The sequence below is a fragment of the Oreochromis niloticus genome, linkage group LG7 (genome assembly GCF_001858045.2).
Source record: "Oreochromis niloticus isolate F11D_XX linkage group LG7, O_niloticus_UMD_NMBU, whole genome shotgun sequence".
In the NCBI taxonomy this organism is placed as follows: domain Eukaryota; kingdom Metazoa; phylum Chordata; class Actinopteri; order Cichliformes; family Cichlidae; genus Oreochromis; species Oreochromis niloticus.
The window spans coordinates 4,968,495-4,990,726 of NC_031972.2; the positions used below are offsets into that span (position 1 = coordinate 4,968,495).

Consider the following 22,232-nt stretch of genomic DNA (forward strand, 5'->3'; position numbering starts at 1 on the left):
TACATTTTTGGTGGGTCTGCTTAAGTTCTGCGATGTATTTTGGTACAGTGTACAATAAAAAAAAAAAAAAAAAAAAAAAATCTATCTTTTTCTGGTCAAAAATTTTATTCCTTTCAGATTCTAATTTTCTCCATGAAAAAGGGGAAGAGACTAAGAGAAAAGGTATAAATCAACTACTGTTAATTGTGTTTAGGGTGATTTAAAAAAAATGTTGATACTGATTTTTTTTTTAAATGCATGAAAAATTTTCAAAGGTTTTTGTTAAAGATGGACTTCAGCCACAACTTAATGTGAGTTTTGTTTTTCCTTCATGACTGAGTGTTCTGAGTGAAACGATATCTTCACTTGTACATTTTTGGAAACCTGCTATACTACTGTACAGAAGTGTTTATATTGTAAAATATTGCTTATTTGACATGATAAACACTCAGGCTGAGGGTTTATTTGATCAATGGAAACTTGGGTCATTCTACTCACTAAAAAAACACTGGCTTTGAATCTCTTTTGCGCTGGTTTGGGTCTCTTTTGTATGGAGCCCCGCAAGACATTGCGAGATCTCATAAAAGTTTTGCGAGATCCCAAGTTACTTTTGCGAGATCTCGCAAAACTTTTATGAGATCTCGCAAAAGATCCGGCTACCTTTTGATAGCAGTTCTGTTTCTGTCTGTACTATGGAGTAGACATGGAGGAGGATTTAGAGCATTTACTGTGGTCAAGAGAGGTTTCACAAAAGGACATCATGCACATGCAACAAGACAAAGTTACGGAGCCCCACAAGGGACATTGGAGAAAAAAAAATGTAGACGAACTTTTGCGAGATCTCGCAAAACCTGTATTCTGAATACCACCTTTTTAAACATTAACTGTAACGCAATACAGTTACTCATATTTTGTACTTAAATACGTAACGTTGGTACATGCATTCTATTACTCCCCAACACTGTGGACCGGTACCGGTCTGTGGCCCGGTGGTTGGGGAACGCTGTGTTAGAGCCATTTTATGTTTTTTGGTATTATTGCAACTTGTCAGCATAAGAGGGAGTAGTAATGCAATTTGCCACTCTCTCGGTTTGTATTGAAGAGTGAAACAACTGAACACAAACAGGCAGTTACTGGTATAGAATAACTGTGTCAGTCAGTTCAATGACTCACTGTGAGAAAATGAGGTTTACTGTAGAGTAACGTGTGCTATTATTAGTTATCTGGGAAAGTTTTGCCACTGCAGTAAAATGTATTTCTATACTCTGTGAAGGACAGCAAAAGTAGGGAGGAACCTGGAATATGTGTTTAGTTTTGCAATACAGTAAAACAACTTTCTTAATACTCATTGGACTGTAAATGCAACAGAAGTAATCTTTCCTAACACACGCAAAAAAACAAAACAAAACAAAACAAAAAAACTCAAAGAACAAACAAACCTGGAAATACCTACTATTGTAAAGGATTTTTTCTTTCTTTTACCCATTTTTTTCTGAGCAATTTACTGATCTTCCCTAAATAAGGCATATGTATAATATATAGTGTATCTTTATTCACACCAGTTTAACCAGTTTTTGTTACAGCTCACTGATTGCGCACTGCTGAGAAAAAGACGCTCAGTTCAGTTAATTTCTGCTCTGTTTCATGAAAATCCCAGTGTTATTCAAGAGCAATTTTATCAGTCACAAAACTGACACTGAGCCTCTTTAATATAACCATCATCTTTTTAACATTAAAAGAAGGCTTGTTGGCAGTTGATAGTAAATCTGGCCCTAAATGTTTCTTTAAAATGTTCTACTTTTTGACATGATTTAAATCATTAAAGTAAGTTTATATCAATAATATCCATCCACTTTTTGTCAATATGGTCAGGGAGAAACCTCAGCGTCTTAAAGCCTAAAAGATAAAGAAAACGTCATAATAGCTTCAAATAGTTGACTCGATCGCCACCAATTTTGTGTCTTTATATGTAAAATACAACGCTTTTTGCTTCTCTGTATGACTTTATTAGCCCACTCATCTTTATGTGCGGTGTAGCTGCCGTCAAAAGCAACTCTCACATTTAAGTTCATTTTATTGGATTTAATGTTGAAACAATTAGTAGTTGAAATAGTAAGAAATAATAAATAAATAGTAATTCATGTTCTGTTCATTAGATTTATATGTTTAAATGTGTATTTGTGCTAACTGTGCAATTAGATAGGAACCTTTTCTATCGTTCCGTCTGTTGTTGCTGAGAGGGCATTTTTCTTGGTGGGCACACTCAGCAAGCTAATTAAGAGACGAGCCACGAGGTTTGCACGTCTACAGAAAGTTGTGAAGAGTGTTTTGGACTACCCCACGACGTGAGGATTAAAGTTTTTATTCCCTTTGAGTGAGGCCAATGAGGTAAATGTTTTCTTTTGTTTATTATCGCTGTATGTAAATACGCTAGTATTGCGTGATATTCTAGTGCAATTACCGCAGTGTGAAGTGTAATGTGTATTTTATTGATCGTTTTGTTGGAATGTTTTGTTTTATATAATGCTTAAGGGCTTTGTTAAGAATATTCATTTAAGTTGTATTTCTTTTTAGTTCTGACGGCATTGTATCGGCTGTGGTTGGACGTCATTACATGTTAAGGCATGTCGAAGAATCCTCCTGTCCGAAATAAATGTCAGTTTAAAACCAAAGAACAAGTTGAGCTTTATTAAGACTCGAGGGGAGTAACAGTCAGAACTCAGCCTGCTTCGTGCTGGAGGAGAGAGAAGGAGAAAGAGGTCTGTCGCAGCGGAGCCGAGCCGACAGCCGAGCGAACGGGGCCGAGTGGCAGCGGAGCCGAGCCGACAGCCGAGAGAGCGGAGCGGAGCTGAGCCGACAGCGCGCGGGGTCACGTGGTTAAGCTCGCGTCTCTCTCAAGCATCAAAGACACCCAAACACACACACAGACATCCCATAAGGCAACCAGAGTCCAGTGGTGCAGCTTGCTTAAGCTACAAATAAGTAACACGTTTATACAAGTTAAATGTGGAGAGTAGATTTCCTTAGCTCATCTTAAAGGGACTCTGTCAAGCAATGAAAGGGGAAGTGTGGTGGTTTTGGAGTAAAGGTTTAAGTTCATGTTTTTTATGCTAAGTAACTGCAATTAAGGTACGTTTAAGTTGATTATAAGGGTTTTGCTTATTTTTAAGACTGCATTAGATATTTAAAGGTCACATTATAGTATTTTGTTTGACATTGAAGGTTATTTTCTGTTTAACTACAAGTGAAGAACAATTTATTATTTTGGTTTAAGTGATGGTGACCTATATTTAAGTTGACTCTTTAAAGTAAAGCAATTTAAGTTCCTAGGTGCTTCATAAGGTGACCATTCACGTATTTAAGTGGACCTAGGTGACTTGAGTGTAGTATAACACCTTTGACTGTCTGTGACATGGAGCAAGAAGGCTGTGACACTGAAGCTGTGGAGCAGCAAGAAGCTTTTGAAGAGCAAGAAAGTTTGCAAGAACCATGCACAAGTAAAGCTCCTAAAGAAGGAAGTTTGAGGAAAAGTCAAAGAGTTAAGAAGTTCACTGAAAGGGGCCAAGCACTACATGATGAAAAGGTGAACAAGCTTCAAGCTCGCTTTAAAGTCAGTTATGAAAGGTGGAAAGTTGTTGCAAAACAAGGCAAAAAAGCACTTGAAGAACCTGTTAGTGCAAAACTTAAAGAGCTTATTGACCAAGTTGAACATACCTCGGCAGAAGTGAAACAAGTTTATGATGAACTGCGCAATCATGAAACTCCTGATGCAGACACTCGCCGCAGAGTGGACACCTGTGATGCTGTTTCTCAGAAGATGATAAGGCTAACTCAAGAAAAATTAGCAGCAGAAGAAGACGAAGAACTTTCTGGGAGATTAGTTCACTGGAGTGATGTAGGATCAGCATTCAATTCTGCAACCTCGCAAAGATCTAAGAGTTCAAATAGCAGGCAATCAAGATGCTCAAGTAAGTTGTCTGTAAAGAGGCAAGAAGCAGCTGCAGAGCTTGCGGCTACTGAAGCAACTCTGAAGATTATGGAGGAAATGGAAAGTGAAAGAAAGGCACTTGAAATCCTTGAAGCAGAGAATGCTGAGAAACAGAAGGCCTTAGAGCAAAAGCGAAGAGAGCTTGAAAGGCTAGAAACAGTAAAGAAAATGAATGCTGCTAAAGCACGTCTGAAAGTGTACAATGAAGAAGGAATCTCAGATGAAGAAATATCAGACCTTCTGCACGAAAGGAGTAAACGGAGAAATGTCACATCCAAACCGATGAGTCAGTTTGCACATTCGCAACTTAATGCAAATGCAATGCCGTTTGATATGCCACAAGCCATCTCAAGGTCACATCCAAGAGAAAGCAAACATGAAGATAGTACCACAACATTGGCCCAAGCTCTAGCTGAGTCCATTCACATAAGTCGCCTACCAGTACCAGAACCTACAGTCTTCAACGGAGATCCTCTCAAGTACAAGGATTGGAAATTGTCGTTTCAAATGCTGATAGACAGAAAGAACATCCCAGTGAATGAAAAGATTTACTATCTTCACAAGTATGTTGGAGGACCGGCGAGAAAGGCTGTTGAGAGTTATTTTCTGTTGGGAACCGAGCGTGCTTATTACTCAGCATGGAACACTTTGGAGGAAAGATACGGAAATTCATTTGTAATCACCAAAGCTTTCAGAGATAAGTTGACATCATGGCCAAGGATTGGTAACAAGGATAGCGTTGAACTTCGCGAATTTTCAGATTTTCTCAGAGGATGTGAAGCAGCCATGCTTCAGGTTAAAGGTCTTGAAGTTTTGAACGACTGCAATGAGAATCAGAGAATGCTAAGCAAGCTACCTGATTGGTTGTCAGCGAGATGGAATCGAAAGGTCATTGAAATTGAAGAGCAAGATGGTTCTTTCCCAACATTTAGCCACTTTGTTGACTTCATTGCGAGAGAGGCCAAGATTGCGTGCAATCCTGTAACATCACTTCATGCACTCAAAGCAGGTGACTCAGAGAAAACGAAATCATCCAAGACAAGAAGTGTTGGAGCAAAGGTGCTAGTGAGTGCAGCAGAAGAGACGTCCAACACAAAAAAATGTGTGTTTTGTGAAAACTCAAATCATAGCATTCACACATGTAGGAAGTTTATGGACAAGGTCTTGAGTGAAAGAGTCAAGTTTGTGCAAACCAAGGGATTGTGCTTTGGATGTCTAGGCTTTGGACACCAATCAAAGAAATGTGAAAAGAGAAAGATGTGTGACACATGTAAAGGGAAACACCCGACATGTTTGCATGAAGAACGAGACAAATCCTCAAGGACAAGGAAAGAGAAAGAAAGTGTCAAGGAACCACAAATAAAAGAGATGGAAGACAGTAAAGAGAGTAGAGAAACCAAACCCAAGGAAGCACCAAGTGAAGCAATATCAAACCGTGTGATTCAAAGTGACAGAAGTAATCTCACATCTACGATCATTCCAGTTTGGTTATCTACAACAAGCAATCCTGAACATGAGATTCTTCTCTATGCTCTTCTTGACAGCCAAAGTGACACGACATTCGTCTTGAAAGAAAAGGCAGATGCTCTGGATGCAGAGAAGAAATGTGTGCAGTTAAAGCTCTCGACAATGTCTTCTAAAGATACTTTAGTACCAAGTCAAAGGTTGTCTGGATTACAGGTCAGAGGTTTCTATTCTTCAAGGAGAATTCCTCTTCCTGTGACATACACAAGAGAGTTTATTCCTGCGAATTTGAGTCATATTCCCACACAAAGGACAGCAAGAGCGTGGCCACACTTAGAGCACCTGGCTGAAGAAATTGCTCCACTGATTGAATGTGAAGTAGGCCTGCTCATTGGTTACAATTGCTCACAAGTGTTGGTACCCAGAGAAGTTGTGGCAGGAAAAGATAATGAACCTTTTGCCCAAAGAACAGACCTTGGCTGGACAATAGTTGGAGGAACTAATCCATGTGTTGACTATGGGGATGCCATAGGATGTAGCCACAAAATCATTGTCAAGGAAGTGACACCCAATCAGTCAGCTGAGCAGTTGGTCAAAGAAGTGCAATACATCTGTCGCACACAAGTCAAAGAGGTGGTCACATCAGCAGATGTAATTAAAGTGCTCGAGTCCGACTTCAATGAAAGAAAGGTGGAAGACTCACACTTCTCACAAGAAGATTTAAGGTTCATCTCCATAATGGAAGAAGGAGTGAAGATGAAAGCAGATGGACACTGTGAGTTACCTTTGCCATTTAAGGAAGACAGACCAAGTCTGGCAAACAACCGGAGCTGTGCAGAACACAGACTCAAATCTTTGAAGAGGAGATTTGAGAAGGACAACCAATACCACAAAGACTACACAGAGTTCATGAAAGAGACTATAGAGCGTGGTGATGCAGAAAGAGTTCCCTCTGTAGACCTGGACAAAAGCCCTGCCTGGTACATTCCACACCATGGAGTGTATCATCCACAAAAGCCTGGCAAAATAAGAGTGGTGTTTGATTGTTCAGCGAAGTACGAAGGAGTGTCCTTGAACGACTACCTGCTTACAGGGCCAGAGTTAACCAACTCTCTGGTGGGGGTCCTGTGTCGATTTCGGAAAGGTCCAGTTGCAGTGATGTGCGACATTGAGCGCATGTTTCATCAATTCAGAGTCAGAGAAGAAGATCAAGATTACTTTCGCTTCTTGTGGTGGGACAATGGAGACTTCAACTCTACTCCATCTGTCTATCGCATGCGCGTACACCTGTTTGGAGCTGCTTCTTCCCCTGCCTGTGCGAACTTTGGTCTCAAGTATATTGCTGCACAAGGTCAAGGCAAGTTCAGTGAAGCTACCATAAGGTTCATTGAGCGAAATTTTTATGTGGACGATGGTCTTATCAGTTTCCACTCAGAAGAAGAGGCAATTCGTTTGGTGAAGGAAGCCAAGGAGCTTTGCAGAACAGGAGGCTTGCGACTTCACAAGTTCGTTTCAAACAGTAAGCAAGTGCTTAATTCGCTGCCGGAAGAAGATTGTGCAGAAACAGTAAGAAAAGACTTGTCACTGGGCGAGCAACAAATTGAAAGAGCCCTAGGTGTCAAATGGTGCATCGACTCGGATCATTTCCAGTTTCGAGTAGTTGTGAACGAGCAGCCACTTTCCAGAAGAGGAGTGTTGTCCACGGTAGCCTCTATTTACGATCCACTTGGCTTTGTGGCACCTTTTGTTCTACTTGGGAAGCAGATACTACAGCAGATGTGTCGTGAGAAAGCAGATTGGGACGAACCACTCACAAGCGATCTGAAGTCACGGTGGGAGTCCTGGTTGTTGGATCTAAAAAATCTAGCAGATGTCACAATTGACAGATGTTACGTGCCAAGAGATTTTCAAACAGTTCAGAAGTACGAGCTTCACCATTTCTCAGACGCAAGTGTTTCAGGGTATGGTGTTTGTACGTACCTGAGAGCTGTCAGTGAAGCAGGACAAGTCCACTGCTCTCTTGTCTTTGCTAAGTCCAGAGTAGCACCCACAAAGGTTACTACGGTGCCAAGATTGGAGCTGTCTGCAGCAGTTGTAGCAGTGCGGATTAGTGACATGCTCAAAGCAGAGTTGGAGCTAGAAGATGCTCAAGAATTCTTCTGGACAGATTCTCAAGTTGTCTTGGGATATATCAACAACGATGCAAGACGTTTCCATGTTTTCGTTGCAAATCGCATTCAGCGTATTAAGGAAAGCACTCAACCGATGCAATGGAAGTTTGTGGCATCAGATCTCAATCCAGCTGACCATGCGTCGCGCGGACTGAAGGCCAAAGACCTTATTACCTCCAACTGGTTTAGCGGTCCAAGTTTTCTTTGGCAAAAGAAACTTCCCCACGGAGAAGTCGAGGTGGGAAAACTTGATGCAGAGGATCCAGAAGTACGCAAAGCTGGTGTACTCCATACAACTACGGAAACAGATTCTTTGGCAGAACGTTTTCAGAAATTCTCCAGTTGGTCAAGGTTGGTCAAAGCGATGGCAAGACTTCTCAGATTTGTGAAAGAATACTTATTGAGCCTACAACAAAGACAAAAGTAGCACAAAACAAACAGAAATGCAAAGGTCAATGACATAGTGATCGTACAAGATGACCAAGCATCAAGAAACGACTGGAAGTTGGCCAAAGTTGTTGCCATACACCCGAGTGAAGATGGATGTATACGCAAAGTGCAACTGTTAATGAGTGACTCATTGTTAGATGACCAGGGAAAGAGACTGAGTAAACCAGTTCTACTTGACAGACCTATACACAAGACTGTGACACTATTAGAAGCAGATTAGTGTACATTTCATAAGTTCATGGGTGAAAATCACAAGTGATTTGGTGGGAGTGTAGCTGCCGTCAAAAGCAACTCTCACATTTAAGTTCATTTTATTGGATTTAATGTTGAAACAATTAGTAGTTGAAATAGTAAGAAATAATAAATAAATAGTAATTCATGTTCTGTTCATTAGATTTATATGTTTAAATGTGTATTTGTGCTAACTGTGCAATTAGATAGGAACCTTTTCTATCGTTCCGTCTGTTGTTGCTGAGAGGGCATTTTTCTTGGTGGGCACACTCAGCAAGCTAATTAAGAGACGAGCCACGAGGTTTGCACGTCTACAGAAAGTTGTGAAGAGTGTTTTGGACTACCCCACGACGTGAGGATTAAAGTTTTTATTCCCTTTGAGTGAGGCCAATGAGGTAAATGTTTTCTTTTGTTTATTATCGCTGTATGTAAATACGCTAGTATTGCGTGATATTCTAGTGCAATTACCGCAGTGTGAAGTGTAATGTGTATTTTATTGATCGTTTTGTTGGAATGTTTTGTTTTATATAATGCTTAAGGGCTTTGTTAAGAATATTCATTTAAGTTGTATTTCTTTTTAGTTCTGACGGCATTGTATCGGCTGTGGTTGGACGTCATTACATGTTAAGGCATGTCGAAGAATCCTCCTGTCCGAAATAAATGTCAGTTTAAAACCAAAGAACAAGTTGAGCTTTATTAAGACTCGAGGGGAGTAACATGCGGCTTGAGTTCAATGCGGGTATTCATTCATTCACAGTTCACTTAAGAACCTGAAACAGTATTTCAATCAGGTTCAATTCTTGACTTTGACTGGGCTTTTGCTCCTGGCAACCATTCCAAAACCAGCCATACCTGTTGAGATTTTTTCTATTTGTACTGCCATGAGCTATAACATATAGAGTGTGACATATAGCGCTTAGGGCTTTTGTAGAATATATATACACTGGGAGTGCTGGCTATACAAGTCTGGCCTAAGTCTTCTGTCACAAAGACTGCAGCAGTCCAGAAGTTGGGTTAACCGTCTTTAATGAAGTTCCACAGAAGAATTGTTTACATCAGAGCTTGCCAGGCTTAATCCAAATGCAGTGCAGCCATACGTGAAGTTATTGTTGTAAAAGATACAGTATATGTGACTATGAGCATGGTTTTATGGCAACACAAACAGGCTATTCTATAGTTAGTAGAGTCACAGATAACTAAGAAACAATCACAACACATCACATCACACAGCAGTATTTTATAATGTCCACAAGGGGTCACTGTAGACCATAAATTGGCTAAATAGCACACGTAAGGCACGAACATGGCAAGCTAGCAAAAGTAACTGTTGCTAGCTGATAGTAATAATAAGAATTTGGCCCCCTTCATAAGTCTTGTTTTTTTTTTTTTTTTTTACTCTTGTGTTTTAAAACATCTTGATGCGTGCTCAATCATCCAGGTAAGTAAATCTCCAAGAGTTGATTCTGTTCATCTGGATGTAGTGTTTTCAGTGGGAGAAACGTTAATTATGATGAAGGAACTGACCTCCCAGCCCACTGTTCCTTCAGTGGGCTGGTTTCAGTCATTATGCAAATGTACTGTTTATAAGATTGGGGAAACCTGCAGTCGGCTGAGACTGAAGAAGTCACTTGGATGAGTGACGAAACATTTCTCCCACTGAAAATGCTGCGTCCAGATGAACAGAATCAACTTTTGCAGACTCTTGTGTTTCTTCTCTGTTTGTCAAGTTGATTGCTGCATTTCCATTTTTCTCTTCTTACCTCCCTAATTCCAACCCTGGACCAGGAGTAAAATTAAAGCTCTGAGTTTTACACTCTGTGAAGGACTTGAAACGCATCTCTGTGATTCCATGTCTGAGCTTTCAGTTTCTATTTCACTTTGTAAGACAAGTCAGTCAGAGAGTGTATGTGAGTAAATACTGACATGTACTCCTGTGTGTTTTAGTCTATTGTTAAGAACCTTTATGCCTTTACACTCATGAGAGGATAATTTGCATGGCCATCTGCTGGCTGAGTCACAAAAAAAAAAAATATTTTTATATGTTCTCTAAATATCCAGCTTAAAAAGAAAGAACGAAAGAAAGAACCTGGAACATGCTTTTAGTTTTGTATTTTTTGTACTTGTCAACCTAGGCTGCACGAAAGGCCCCCGGATCCTTAGATCATGCCAGAAAGAAGACAGGTCTGAATTTGCTCGTCGTGTTTCTCAAAGACATTTTGATTTTTCCAAAAAGATTGAAATGCATAACAGAAACAATCCCATTATTAACAAAAGTGACTAATTGTGAAGTTTATTTTTAGATACTCTTCATAAAAACAATGAAGACAGTAGAAAAAGATAATTAAAAATAAGGTAAAGCAAAAAACAATAAATAAAGAACATCTTACAAATACAGTAATGTGCAAACAGTATTAATATAAACACAGGTTTATATTTGGTATTTATAGCATTTTATTGAGGTGCACAAACGGTTGTCTGTCTCTGTGTTAGCCCTCGGAGTGACCTGTACCCTTTCATCTGTGACAGGCTTCAGCCTCCCACCTGTGACCTTGAATTGGATAAGTGGAAGAAGATGGATGGATGCTATGTTTTTCTTTTACGACAGCTCAAACATTAAATAACATTCATCTCATGATTTGCTTCAATATAGACACACCGCTAAATAATAGTAATAATAATAATAACACACAAAAAATGATTACATTTTCCATAACTATGCAGCTGTTAGGTGTCTCTAACGGGTGGATTTAGTAGCAGAAACACACATGGGCTTGGGATTGCGTTGAATGCTGTTTTATTTACAGCGATAGGAGATATTTACAAGGGACGGGGCTATGTACAGTGATTGGGTAAATGTGCGAGGAGATGGAGCCCAGGGGATGGAACAGAGGCGAGGTATGCTGGAGGATGGGTGGTGCACCGGAGCGACTTGAGGATGAGGGACAAACAGAGTTAGGAAATAGCGCCGAAAGTCGAGAGTTACATTTAGGTAAATGGGGAGAGTTGGAGAGCTTACTTGAAACACAGAAAATACAGGTGTGGACAGTGGTCACAGGCAGGTGCGAGGTAAATCTCCGTCACCGATCCAAGAAGACCAATTCCAAACGAACAGGCAGGCGAGCAGACGGCGAGACAGGCTACTACAGGGGAAAAACAGGCAGGGAGACGGATGTTGAACATAAAGCTCAGTGGCGTTAATCTGGAGACTCGTTCTGCAAATCACGTTACCACTTGTGGAAGCGACAATACTCAAGCTTCTTAAGCTCAGAATGGAATCGTCTGGAGTTTTCTTATTAATTAAAGACACAATAAACTTAGTGTATATGTACTCCTAAATTTGATGAAAGTGATTAAAATAGACAGCTCCCTCTTTTTATTCTGACATTTAACTAATTCAAAAGATATTTCAACATTTATTTATCTAAAACAAAAAGATTTACTCTAAATTGATGTTTAACAGTAAAAAAAATGTTTTTATGTTTTTTCCCTAAAGTGTATGTAAATATCTGGTTTCAACTGTGAATATACTGCTGTGTAGAAATTCTTCTTGTTTTGCATAGAAATATATTGAACAACATACAAAGCATAATATATAAAATAACATTTACCTGAGTTTTTTCTTTTAAAGCCCCTTATGTCCATTGTTGTGTACATCAGTACATAACTGAAACCGGTTTAGAGTGCTTTATTTAGCCGTGCAGGGTAACAACTGAAAATATGAAATAAACACACATGCAAGCTAAGACTCTCTAAAACCCCCCAGCTTTGTTGTTCGGCTTTTCATTTCGCCATTTGTTGATTCACTCAAAGAGCAAGTAACATAATATGGGTCAAGTGATCAGTTTGATATCAATCAAACTGATCGTTTGGAGGTCGTTTGGAGTAGAGGGCCCACTCCTGAAGACCTTCTATGACTCTGTGGTGGCCTCAGCCATCTTTTACGGTGTGGTCTGCTGGGGTGGCAGCATCTCTGCTGGGGACAGGAAGAGACTGAACAGGCTGATCCGAAGGGCCAGCTCTGTTCTAGGATGCCCTCTGGACCCAGTGGAGGTGGTGAGTGACAGGAGAATGGCGGCTAAGCTGTCATCCCTGTTGGACAACATCTCCCACCCCATGCATGAGACTGTGACAGCACTGAGCAGCTCCTTCAGTGGGAGACTGCGGCACCCACGGTGCGGGACGGAGAGATTTCGCAGGTCTTTCCTCCCCACTGCTGTCAGACTCCACAACAAAGACTTTAACTGATCAAACACACACATGTGCAATAACACTAAGTGCAATAATCTTCCTGGCATTGTTGTATTTTTTACTCAGTTGTATATAGCATTTGTATTCTATTTTTATCTTATTGTATATTTTATTCTATTTTATTCTACTGTATATAGTATTTTATTTTATTCTATTCTGTACAGTTGTGTACTGTATTTATTCTTATTTTATTTTATTCTAATTTTGGCTTCATAACTTTTGCACTGTCCACTTCCTGCTGTGACAAAACAAATTTCCCACATGTGGGACTAATAAAGGTTATCTTATCTTATCTTTTGTGATACACCGCCATATTTACATTGTACAGTACCAATGATTTGCTTTTGTACCTGATCAAACTTAAGCTCTCCTCTCTCTGCCTGTCTGCACTTCTCCTACAGCAAATTCGCAGGCAGCAGCTTCTCCCCTCTTGCTCACATGCATGCTGTGCTTAGTCGCCTAGTGCCTGAGCTTGGATCATACCAGAATTAGGGGGAATTTACCACTGTGCGCTATGTGCTTCGAATATTGTGTGTAGTTTTTGTTTTATACAGTTGTCAGTCAGGCATCTAACTATGAAACAAATCACATTCCAAAACACCCCGGGCTTCTGAAACAACAACCTGGGCTTAAGCCCAGTAAGCCGCTCCGGCGATGGTCTGATGCGCCGCAGGTGTGCCGGAATGCCATCAAGCGCCGCCCCGCCTACCTGTGCCGAAAAGTGAAACAAAACCCAAGAACACAACACACATGCCCACCAGCTCCTAATAGCAGCAGGTCAAAGTTTCTTTGTGTTACAGAGGGATTTTCCAGGATTTCTTTCTTTTTTGTTTTAACTGGGGTGCCACAGGGAGGTTCAAGAACCACTACTGTTGGACTGGTTGGGGACTTCTACAAGAAACAATAAGAAGAAAACGATGGAAAAAATCTTTGAAAATTCAGCTCGTCATAGATTTTAATATGTATAGAACTCCTGTAACAATGCAGCCATAAAATAAACCATAAAATAATAACCTAATGAAAGTAACGTCTGGTCACATAGGTAAGTTTAACGTGAATGAGTAGTGGCGGTAAACATTAGCTGTCTCCCAATTCTTGCGCTTCCTCGGATGGCGCATCATACGAAGGCCACCAACATCTTCAGGTATGATGAACAGCTGTTATGACCCGTCCTTGTCTCAGCCTCGCCCGTTGACTAGCACCAGAGATTTTGCTCATTTTCTTTTTAATGTTTTTCAATCATGGAAGAGCTTCAGCCAAAGCTGGGGAACCCCCAGACAAGAACAGATATTTGGTTAAAAAAAACAAACCAAAAAACTCCCACTCCAGTGAAAGCTGAAGTACTGATTCTCCTTCTTCACACAAGTAAAATCGAAAAGAACAGAAAAAAGTCTGAAATGTATTTAAAGTAAGAAAGTAAAAAGTAACGCTTTTTGTAGAAAAATTCCACAAGAGACTTGTGCCAAAAAAATGTGCTAAATTACTATAATCATAAACCACCTTGACAGAAAAATAGTACAACCACCACAGCACAGCAAACTAACCTGTTGATAAAGCTCTGAACCGGTTTTCCTACAACATCGGAATATCACAAGTAACTATAAAGCTCAGTTTGTTTTGTAAAAACCAAGATAAGGTTTTTACAAAACCTTATCTTTCTCCATCTCTAAATGAAGTTATCGCTCATTCATTCCTTTCCCTGTGAAATACAGCAGCTGTAACTTTAGCTGTCATGCACACTGTGCGACAGACTGCACACAAACAATTTGTGGAGTTGTCTATATTTTTTAGTTTAAGGCAGGGGTAGGGAACTCCAGGCCTCGAGAGCCGGTGTCCTGCAGGTTTTAGATAACACCCTGGATCAACACACATGAATCAAACAATTAGTTAATTACCAGGCTTCTGGAGAACTTCAAGACATGTTGAGGAGGTCATTTAGCCATTTAATTCAGCTGTGTTGTATCAGGGACAGATCTAAAACCTGCAAGACTCCGGCTCTCGAGGCTTGAAATTACCTAGCACTTAAAAAACTCTATATATACTCGCTCCCATTCTTCAGCGCTAGCTTGATGCTGAATGCTGATGAATATCTGCACCAAAAACACCGTTCCGATCGTTTCAGCTCATTTTAACTTCGGAGTATCACGCTACTTATAAATTACCTCGTTCCCTCTTTTTTTCTGTTTGTATACGATACCTACTGGTGATGTATATGCCAATAGGGTTGTCTTTTATAAATCCTTGTTCCCTTCATTTAGGCTCAGAGCTGTTAAATCCGTTTAATATTTGAAGGCGCACAACTCAGATGAGTTAAAAACCTAAAGAGCTTATTTTAAAAATGTAGGGAGCAGAAGGTAGCCTACAGACATTTGTGCAGAAATGCAGGAAGTAAAAGGAAATGCTCAAGTAAAGCACAGGTACCTGGAAATTCTGCTTATGTACAGTAATGAAGTATTTGCCCTTTATTACTTCCCTCTGGCTATAGCATCTCTGCCGGAAATAATTTCCTTGTAAGTAAAGCCGATTCTGAAGTACAATTTTACTAACTCCACACTTGAACAGAAAAAATAGTAACGTCAGGGGAGAGATCAGAGTTCATGTCTTAGATACAGGATCCACTTGGGAAAATATATCTGTTGGGCATTTTTCTTGGCCTTCAGACAATAATTCTGATTGCTACAGGCAAAAAAAGAAAGGAAAAAAAAAAAGAAAATGTGATTTCTTTGAATTTTTACTTATCTGAATGAAAAAGGAAATTTCAGTGAAGGACAATTTTCTTAAAAATATTTTGGATTGTTTTATAAAGTTTAATCAAGTATGAATTATTTTCATTAAACCCTTGAATTTGGATATAATTTCCAAAAATGAACTAATTTAAATATTTCCCCACCAGTGGTGAAGCATCAAAACTTATGTGATCGACTAAAGTCTCCCAGCGTGGGTTAGTTTACCTGCTCCTTCTTAGACCAGCACTAAGCTTTTAATTGCGTTATTTTGCATCCTGGCTCCATTTAAGTGCCCGAGGCCCCTAAACGGCTCTTAAAGTGCCCTTTGTGGATGTGCATAACTGAATTCAACAAGATGTCAGGCAGATGAGCTATTCTGGTTTATGCTGTTGTTATACTAGGCAGCATAACATTGGCATCAAGGTGGAATTTACAGAATTTACATTTTAGGGGATGACATGAGTCATCCGCTAAAATTCACATTTATCTCTGCTACCCTTTATGTAACCTAACTCTGACCAGAAACACCACATCACTGTACACCAATCCATGGGCTTTACTTTAAACCCACCACATTACTGCAAGAGCTTGTTTGTCCTGCACTAATCTGCAGAGGATTTTCTCGAAACCCTTCAATAACACAAAGTCAGTAGGCTTTTGTTTTCAGTATATTTTACAATATATATACATAAAAACATAATTTCACACCATATACAAATCCAATATCTCATTGAAAAACATGAGGACTTACTGAAGTTTATCAGATGCTTTTGAGCAGTCCTTACCTTCAAATATAACCTCTTCCTCTTCTCTGCTTTCCTGTCTCTCTTAACTTTTATTCATCTTCATGCCGCACTCTTTGCTCTCCTTGTGAGATACAGCAGCTGGACCTTTAGCTGGCAGACACACAATGCAACAAAGTGCACACAAACAATTTGCATGGTTGTTCATATTTGTTGAATTGATAGAAACGCTACATTTGAAATAATTTGCCACTTAGAAAATGTAACTCTCGTTATTCTTGCTCCTCCTACTCAGTGCTGAAATACCGTGAACAGCTTATTGACATCTGCACTCGGGCGAAACACCCCGGTGCTATAAGTTATGTATAAATTGTATGGTTTTGAGTCCTTCATCTCTTTGTGTGCGATTGATAGACCATTAGGACTGCCTTTGTTATTGTTTAGGCTCAAATCAATTTTAATGTTTGAAGGCATGCAGTGACATGAAATAATAACTTTCCTCAAATTGCTCATTTTCCAGTACTACTTTCTAGAACAGATATTAGTATGGGTAGTAAAACTAAAAGTAGTCAGAAAAATAAATACTCACCTACATATGACAAGTACAATGTTTTTGGTACTTTGAGCTGCCCAGGCAGGCAAGATAAACTTTACTCGTCACCATGAGACTTCTTCCCTATCTCTGCATTCCTAAATGTCTTAGTTGTCCCTAGTTCTCTCTGACTGTCTCCTTGGTGCATTTAAACCCCTGTTCCTCCCTGTCCTCGTCGTCTGTTGTCTTTGTCTCTGTTATCAGTCATCATAATTTTACCATCTCTGTGCAAGTCTGCAAATTTCTTTATTAAATCATAAGGCTCTAAAATTCATCAAGTCTCTTTATGACATCACTGTTTTGTACATTTTAATATAATTTAATCCCCACATTTGTGAAAGAAAAGCAAAACATGTTTTTAAAAAGTCTGTAAGAAAACCATCAAATCTGATAAAGTTTATTTAAATGCTGCAAAAGAAGAATGGATTGGAACAAAAAAACCCCAAAACATTTACTAACCTTAATTACTGGGGGAGAATAATGAATGATGCTCATAGTGAGCAAAAGGTAAACTGAGTGGATTTTTGGACAGATTCACTTTTAATGTGTATGTATAATATAATACAGATACATAAAACATACACTCCAAAAAATAGAGTCCTTGAAATGTACAAATGTACAAAATATTAATTAAAAAAAATATATAAAAATGGAGGCAACTTTGCCTATGGTACAATGTATACTATGTATGAAAAGATTTACTGCTATGTCGCCTCGCCTTGAGGTTGGCAAATCACATTTTGGTGGTCAACTCTCTCAAGCAGGTTAACAGTTTCTGTTTTGCCTGTCACTGTTCCCTGTCTGTTTTTTTACCTTCTTCTTTCTGACCTTGTACTTTCTCCTCATGTTCCTCTCTTTCCTCTCTCCCTCTTTGGACTGACAATCATACTCAAATAAATTGTATTCAATTAGAAGAAAAAAATACATTAATATGAAAAAAAAAATACTATTAAGATCACTAATAAAAAAGTCCTCTCTCAGTGTACTTTCAACCAAAAGGCAAATAACCAAACGTCATGTACATCTAATAAAAGATATAAATATTGAAACACTGATCCAACATAATCCTTTATTGATGGATCATTTGTTCTTACACTTTTACCTGAATGTGGCTCCTGGGTTTAATATCGGCACATATGACAAAATAACCAGCTTCTCTCATTCCATTTCAAACAGGACAGTGGTAACAACAGTAGGCTACGGAAAATTTTAAGTTGTAGATTTTAAATAAGCTGTATAAATTTCAATGGGAGCAACAGGACGGTCAAATGTCGCTGATTTTACTACAGAGCAGGACGGATTGTAGGGTAGCAAACATCGTCAGAAAACACGTTTTCAACAGTGCAGGTTACCTGAGTGTAATGTTTTTCAGCTAAAAAGAAACATGATCTGACTCCTACCTAACTATATAAAGAGTAACTGAAGGTTAAATGCAGCTAACATGTCCTGTTTTAAGCCAGGCACTCACACCTGCGCTCTGCTGCGTCTCAGCCAGTTGGGGTGAGAGAAGGAAGACATGGATAAAAAAACATGTTGTGGAAGAGAGACAGATTAATAACAAGTATGGTTCAATGCAGAGAGGTCTATTAACACATAGTGAGTGAAAAAGGTGACTGAAAAGGAAAAACTCAATGCATCATGGGAGGTCCCCAGCAGCCTACGTCTATTGCAGCATAACTAAGGGAGGATTCAGGGTCACCTGGTCCAGCCCTAACTATATGCTTTAGCAAAAAGGAAAGTTTTAAGCCTAATCTTGAAAGTAGAGATAGTGTCTGTCTCCCGAATCCAAACTGGAAGCTGGTTCCATAGAAGAGGGGCCTGAAAACTGAAGGCTCTGCCTCCCATTCTACTTTTAAATACTCTAGGAACAGCAAGTAAGCCTGCAGTGCAAGAGCGAAGTGCTCTAATAGGGTGATATGGCACTACAAGGTCCTTAAGATAAGATGGAGCCTGATTATTTAAGACCTTGTATGTGAGGAGCAGGATTTTGAATTCTGGATTTAACAGGGAGCCAATGAAGGGAAGCCAAAACAGGAGAAATCTGCTCTCTCTTTCTAGTCCCTGTCAGGACTCTTGCTGCAGCATTTTGGATCAGCTGAAGGCTTTTCAGCGAGTTTTTTGGACATCCTGATAATAATGAATTACAGTAGTCCAGCCTGGAAGTAATAAATGCATGAACTAGTTTTTCAGCATCACTCTGAGACAGGATATTTCTAATTTTAGAGATGTTGCGCAAATGGAAAAAAGCAGTCTTACATATTTGTTTAATATGTGCGTTGAAGGACATGTCCTGGTCAAAAATGACTCCAAGGTTCCTCACAGTGTTACTGGAGGCCAAGGTAATGCCATCCAGAGTAAGAATCTGCTTAGATACCATATTTCTAAGATTTTCAGGGTCGAGTACAATAACCTCAGTTTGATCTGAATTAAGAAGCAGAAATTTAGCGGCCATCCAGGTCTTTATGTCTTTAAGACATTCCTGCAGTTTAACTAACTGGTGTGTGTTACCTGGCTTCATAGATAGAGCTGGGTGTCATCACCATAGCAATGAAAATGTATACTGCTATGCTTCACTTGTAATGTTTCCTCAAATGTATTACACACTGCACTAAGAAATTACTTATCAGGTTTTGTATTGTTGATTGTCATTTATGCTTAGAAATATCTACTCATATATGCTTAGAGTTTTATAATTAGTTGTAGGGTTTGATCCTTAGTAGTCTGTGTGCATTCCAGAGTGTTCTGGCATTCACACCCACATCTTGGGAGCATGGGAGAGGTCGTACCTTCTCTTATTGTTTTATGGTAGGATAAACGTATCTACAGTATATCTGTTTTAGGCTAAGTGCCTTTGTTTAGGTGAACTGCTGGACTTCCAGACCAGCAGGTTTAGGGAAGTCATTTATGGGGTCACACTCTGAGTGTGACGAAGATCAGACACCAGCGAGGGAGGATAAGAAAGACAGACGCAACAACGTTGTCATCCCCTATGTAGCCGGTGTATCAGAGAAACTCAGGAGAGTTTTCTCCAAGCACGACATCCCAGTGTACTTCAGACCCAGCAACACACTCAGGCACAAACTGGTTCACCCGAAAGACAAAACTCCAAAACACAGACTTAACAACGTGGTGTATGCTGTACAGTGCAGCAAGGAATGCACAGACCTCTACATTGGCGAGACCAAACAGCCACTTCACAAGCACATGGCACAACATAGAAGAGCCACCTCCACAGGACAAGACTCAGCAGTCCATCTGCATCTTAAGGATAAAGGTCACTCTTTTGAGGATGCCAGTGTTCACATTTTGGACAGAGAGGACAGATGGTTTGAAAGAGGAGTGAAAGAGGCCATCTATGTCCACTGTGAGCGACCATCTTTGAACAGAGGCGGTGGTTTACGACACCAACTGTCTGCCATCTATAATCCAATTTTGAGTTCCCTCCCCAGACGCCTTAACGCCCACTCACATCCTGGGCCATCTGACCTCAGGAATTCACATGACAAGGTGGGGCCAGGTTTCACAATGAGCTCACCCGAAACCCTGGCTGATTAGGTCCCACACCCGCTTTCACACCTTGGCGCATGTGATTAGAGAATCACCAGGGGGTCCTTTGTCCCTCCTTGGGGGGATACTCCCACTGGGTTTAAATCTGGGACTCTCGGCCATTTGACCTTAGAACTGAAGAAGCTTCTCGGATGAGAGGTGAAACGTATTCAAGCAACTTAAAGAAGTCCAGACGCTTTTCTTTGCAAACTCCTTCGACTACGATGACCTGGATGACTGAGAACCTTCACAGACAAGTGACTTTGAAGGCAGCATTGCTGTTGGTGACAGATGGGCTGTTTTACCTTTTTCAGACACTCCTGATCTTCTCAGATTTTCTCAGGAATTTACAGAGAATAGTCCAAACAGAAAAGCGAAATAAACATTTCCCTGGGTAAAAATGCCTTGTTGATGCCAGAAGTCAGAGGGGCATGGCCATGCTGAAGGCAAGAGGAATTCTAAGCCAGTTTCTCAACCCAGCCCATCTGATATCAAAACTTTCTTGCCCGTTCCGATGCTCGCTTTGAACTTTGAAATGAGACCACTTGGACAGCGGTAATGATAAATAATTGCGAATAGGACATGTGGAGAGGGTGAGCAGCTCCACAGTGAGACCCATGCTGAAGGCAAGAGGAGTTCTAAGCCAGTTTCTCAACCCAGCCCATCTGATATCAAAAACCACAACACATTCAAAGTCAATTAAAAGTCGCCTTTCTTGCCCGTTCCGATGCTCGCTTTGAACTTTGAAATGAGACCACTTGGACAGCGGTAATGATAAATAATTGTGAATAGGACATGTTTACAGAATTTAATGTGGTTTTTATACAGCACCTAACTAAGTACTCCAAATTACACATCAGACGCCATTGCTGCTGCCCTTCACTATTCCCTCTCCCATCTGGAAAACAAAGACTTATACATCGAAGTACTTTTTGTTGATTACAGCTCCACCTTCAATACAGTCATCCCTTACAAACTCACTCACAAGCTGGCAACACTCGGCCTGCACCCCACCCTCTGTGGCTGGCTACTGGACTTTTTGACTGGCAGGCCCCAGTCCGTCAGGATCGGCAACAGGACTTCAGCCAGCATTATTACAAACGCTGGCGTTCCACAAGGTTGCGTCCTCAGTCCCATCCTCTACACCCTGTACACCCACGACTGTGTCACCTCCAACAAAGATAACATCATTTTGAAGTTCGCGAACGACGCTGCAGTGATTGGTTGCATCACTGGAGGGGAAGAAGCAGCTTACAGGAGAGAGGTGGCCGGTCTGGTGTCATGGTGTGAGGACAACAACCTCACCCTCAACACTGATAAGACAAAGGAGATAATAGTGGACACGAGGATGAAGAGGAGGCCTCACCAACCGCTGTTTATCCGGGGCTTGAAGTGGAGAGGGTGAGCAGCTTTAGATACCTGGACGTCTACATCTCTGAAGACCTCACCTGGACACCGAACACCACACAGCTGGTCAAGTCCAGAGGAGAGCTGCCTCCATCCTCAAAGACCCCACACACACCCAACACGGACTGTTCACACTTCTGCCCTCGAGACGAAGGTTCAGAAGTGTGAAATCCAGAACATCCAGACTCAACAACTCCTTCTTCCCCACTGCTATCAGGCTCATGGACAGCTGACCTATTTTTGAACAGTAATAATAACTTTTGCACATCAGGTCATCCTGCATATTAAGCTCATTACTCTTTTACACACATCTCTGTTTCACACTTCAATATTTTGTCTTCTTTTTTGTCTTCATTTATTTATTTGTACTATTTGTATTTTATATGTTGTATTTCTATTGTATATATTAATCAGCATCTGTGTGTGGACAGCAAAGAAAGAATTTCATTGCACAGAGAAATGCCTTTTTGTTCTTTGGACACAGGACAAGAAACAGTTTGAATTTTGAATCTTGAAATTAAGAACCTAATATCTGTATTTTCCCAATTTGATAAGACATATTTCAGTACTCCAAAACACTTTTATTAGACCGCCAACATGCTTACAAGTAGTAAATCCAGGTTAGTGGATCATAATTAAACATAACTCTGTGGCAAACGCAGAGTTCAGCAGGCCATCAAGGAAGAA

General features: G+C 40.2%; 1 protein-coding gene across 1 annotated transcript; it reads left to right on the forward strand.

Moving 5' to 3' along the window:
* Positions 1-85: 85 nt before the first annotated feature.
* Positions 86-8,999, forward strand: LOC109202763 (uncharacterized). The gene is made up of 2 exons (XM_019360822.2): positions 86-2,367; positions 2,554-8,999. Exon 2 carries the CDS (start codon positions 3,392-3,394, stop codon positions 8,027-8,029), a length of 4,638 nt encoding a protein of 1,545 aa, XP_019216367.1. The 5' UTR covers positions 86-2,367; positions 2,554-3,391; the 3' UTR covers positions 8,030-8,999.
* The last annotated feature ends 13,233 nt before the right edge of the window (positions 9,000-22,232 follow it).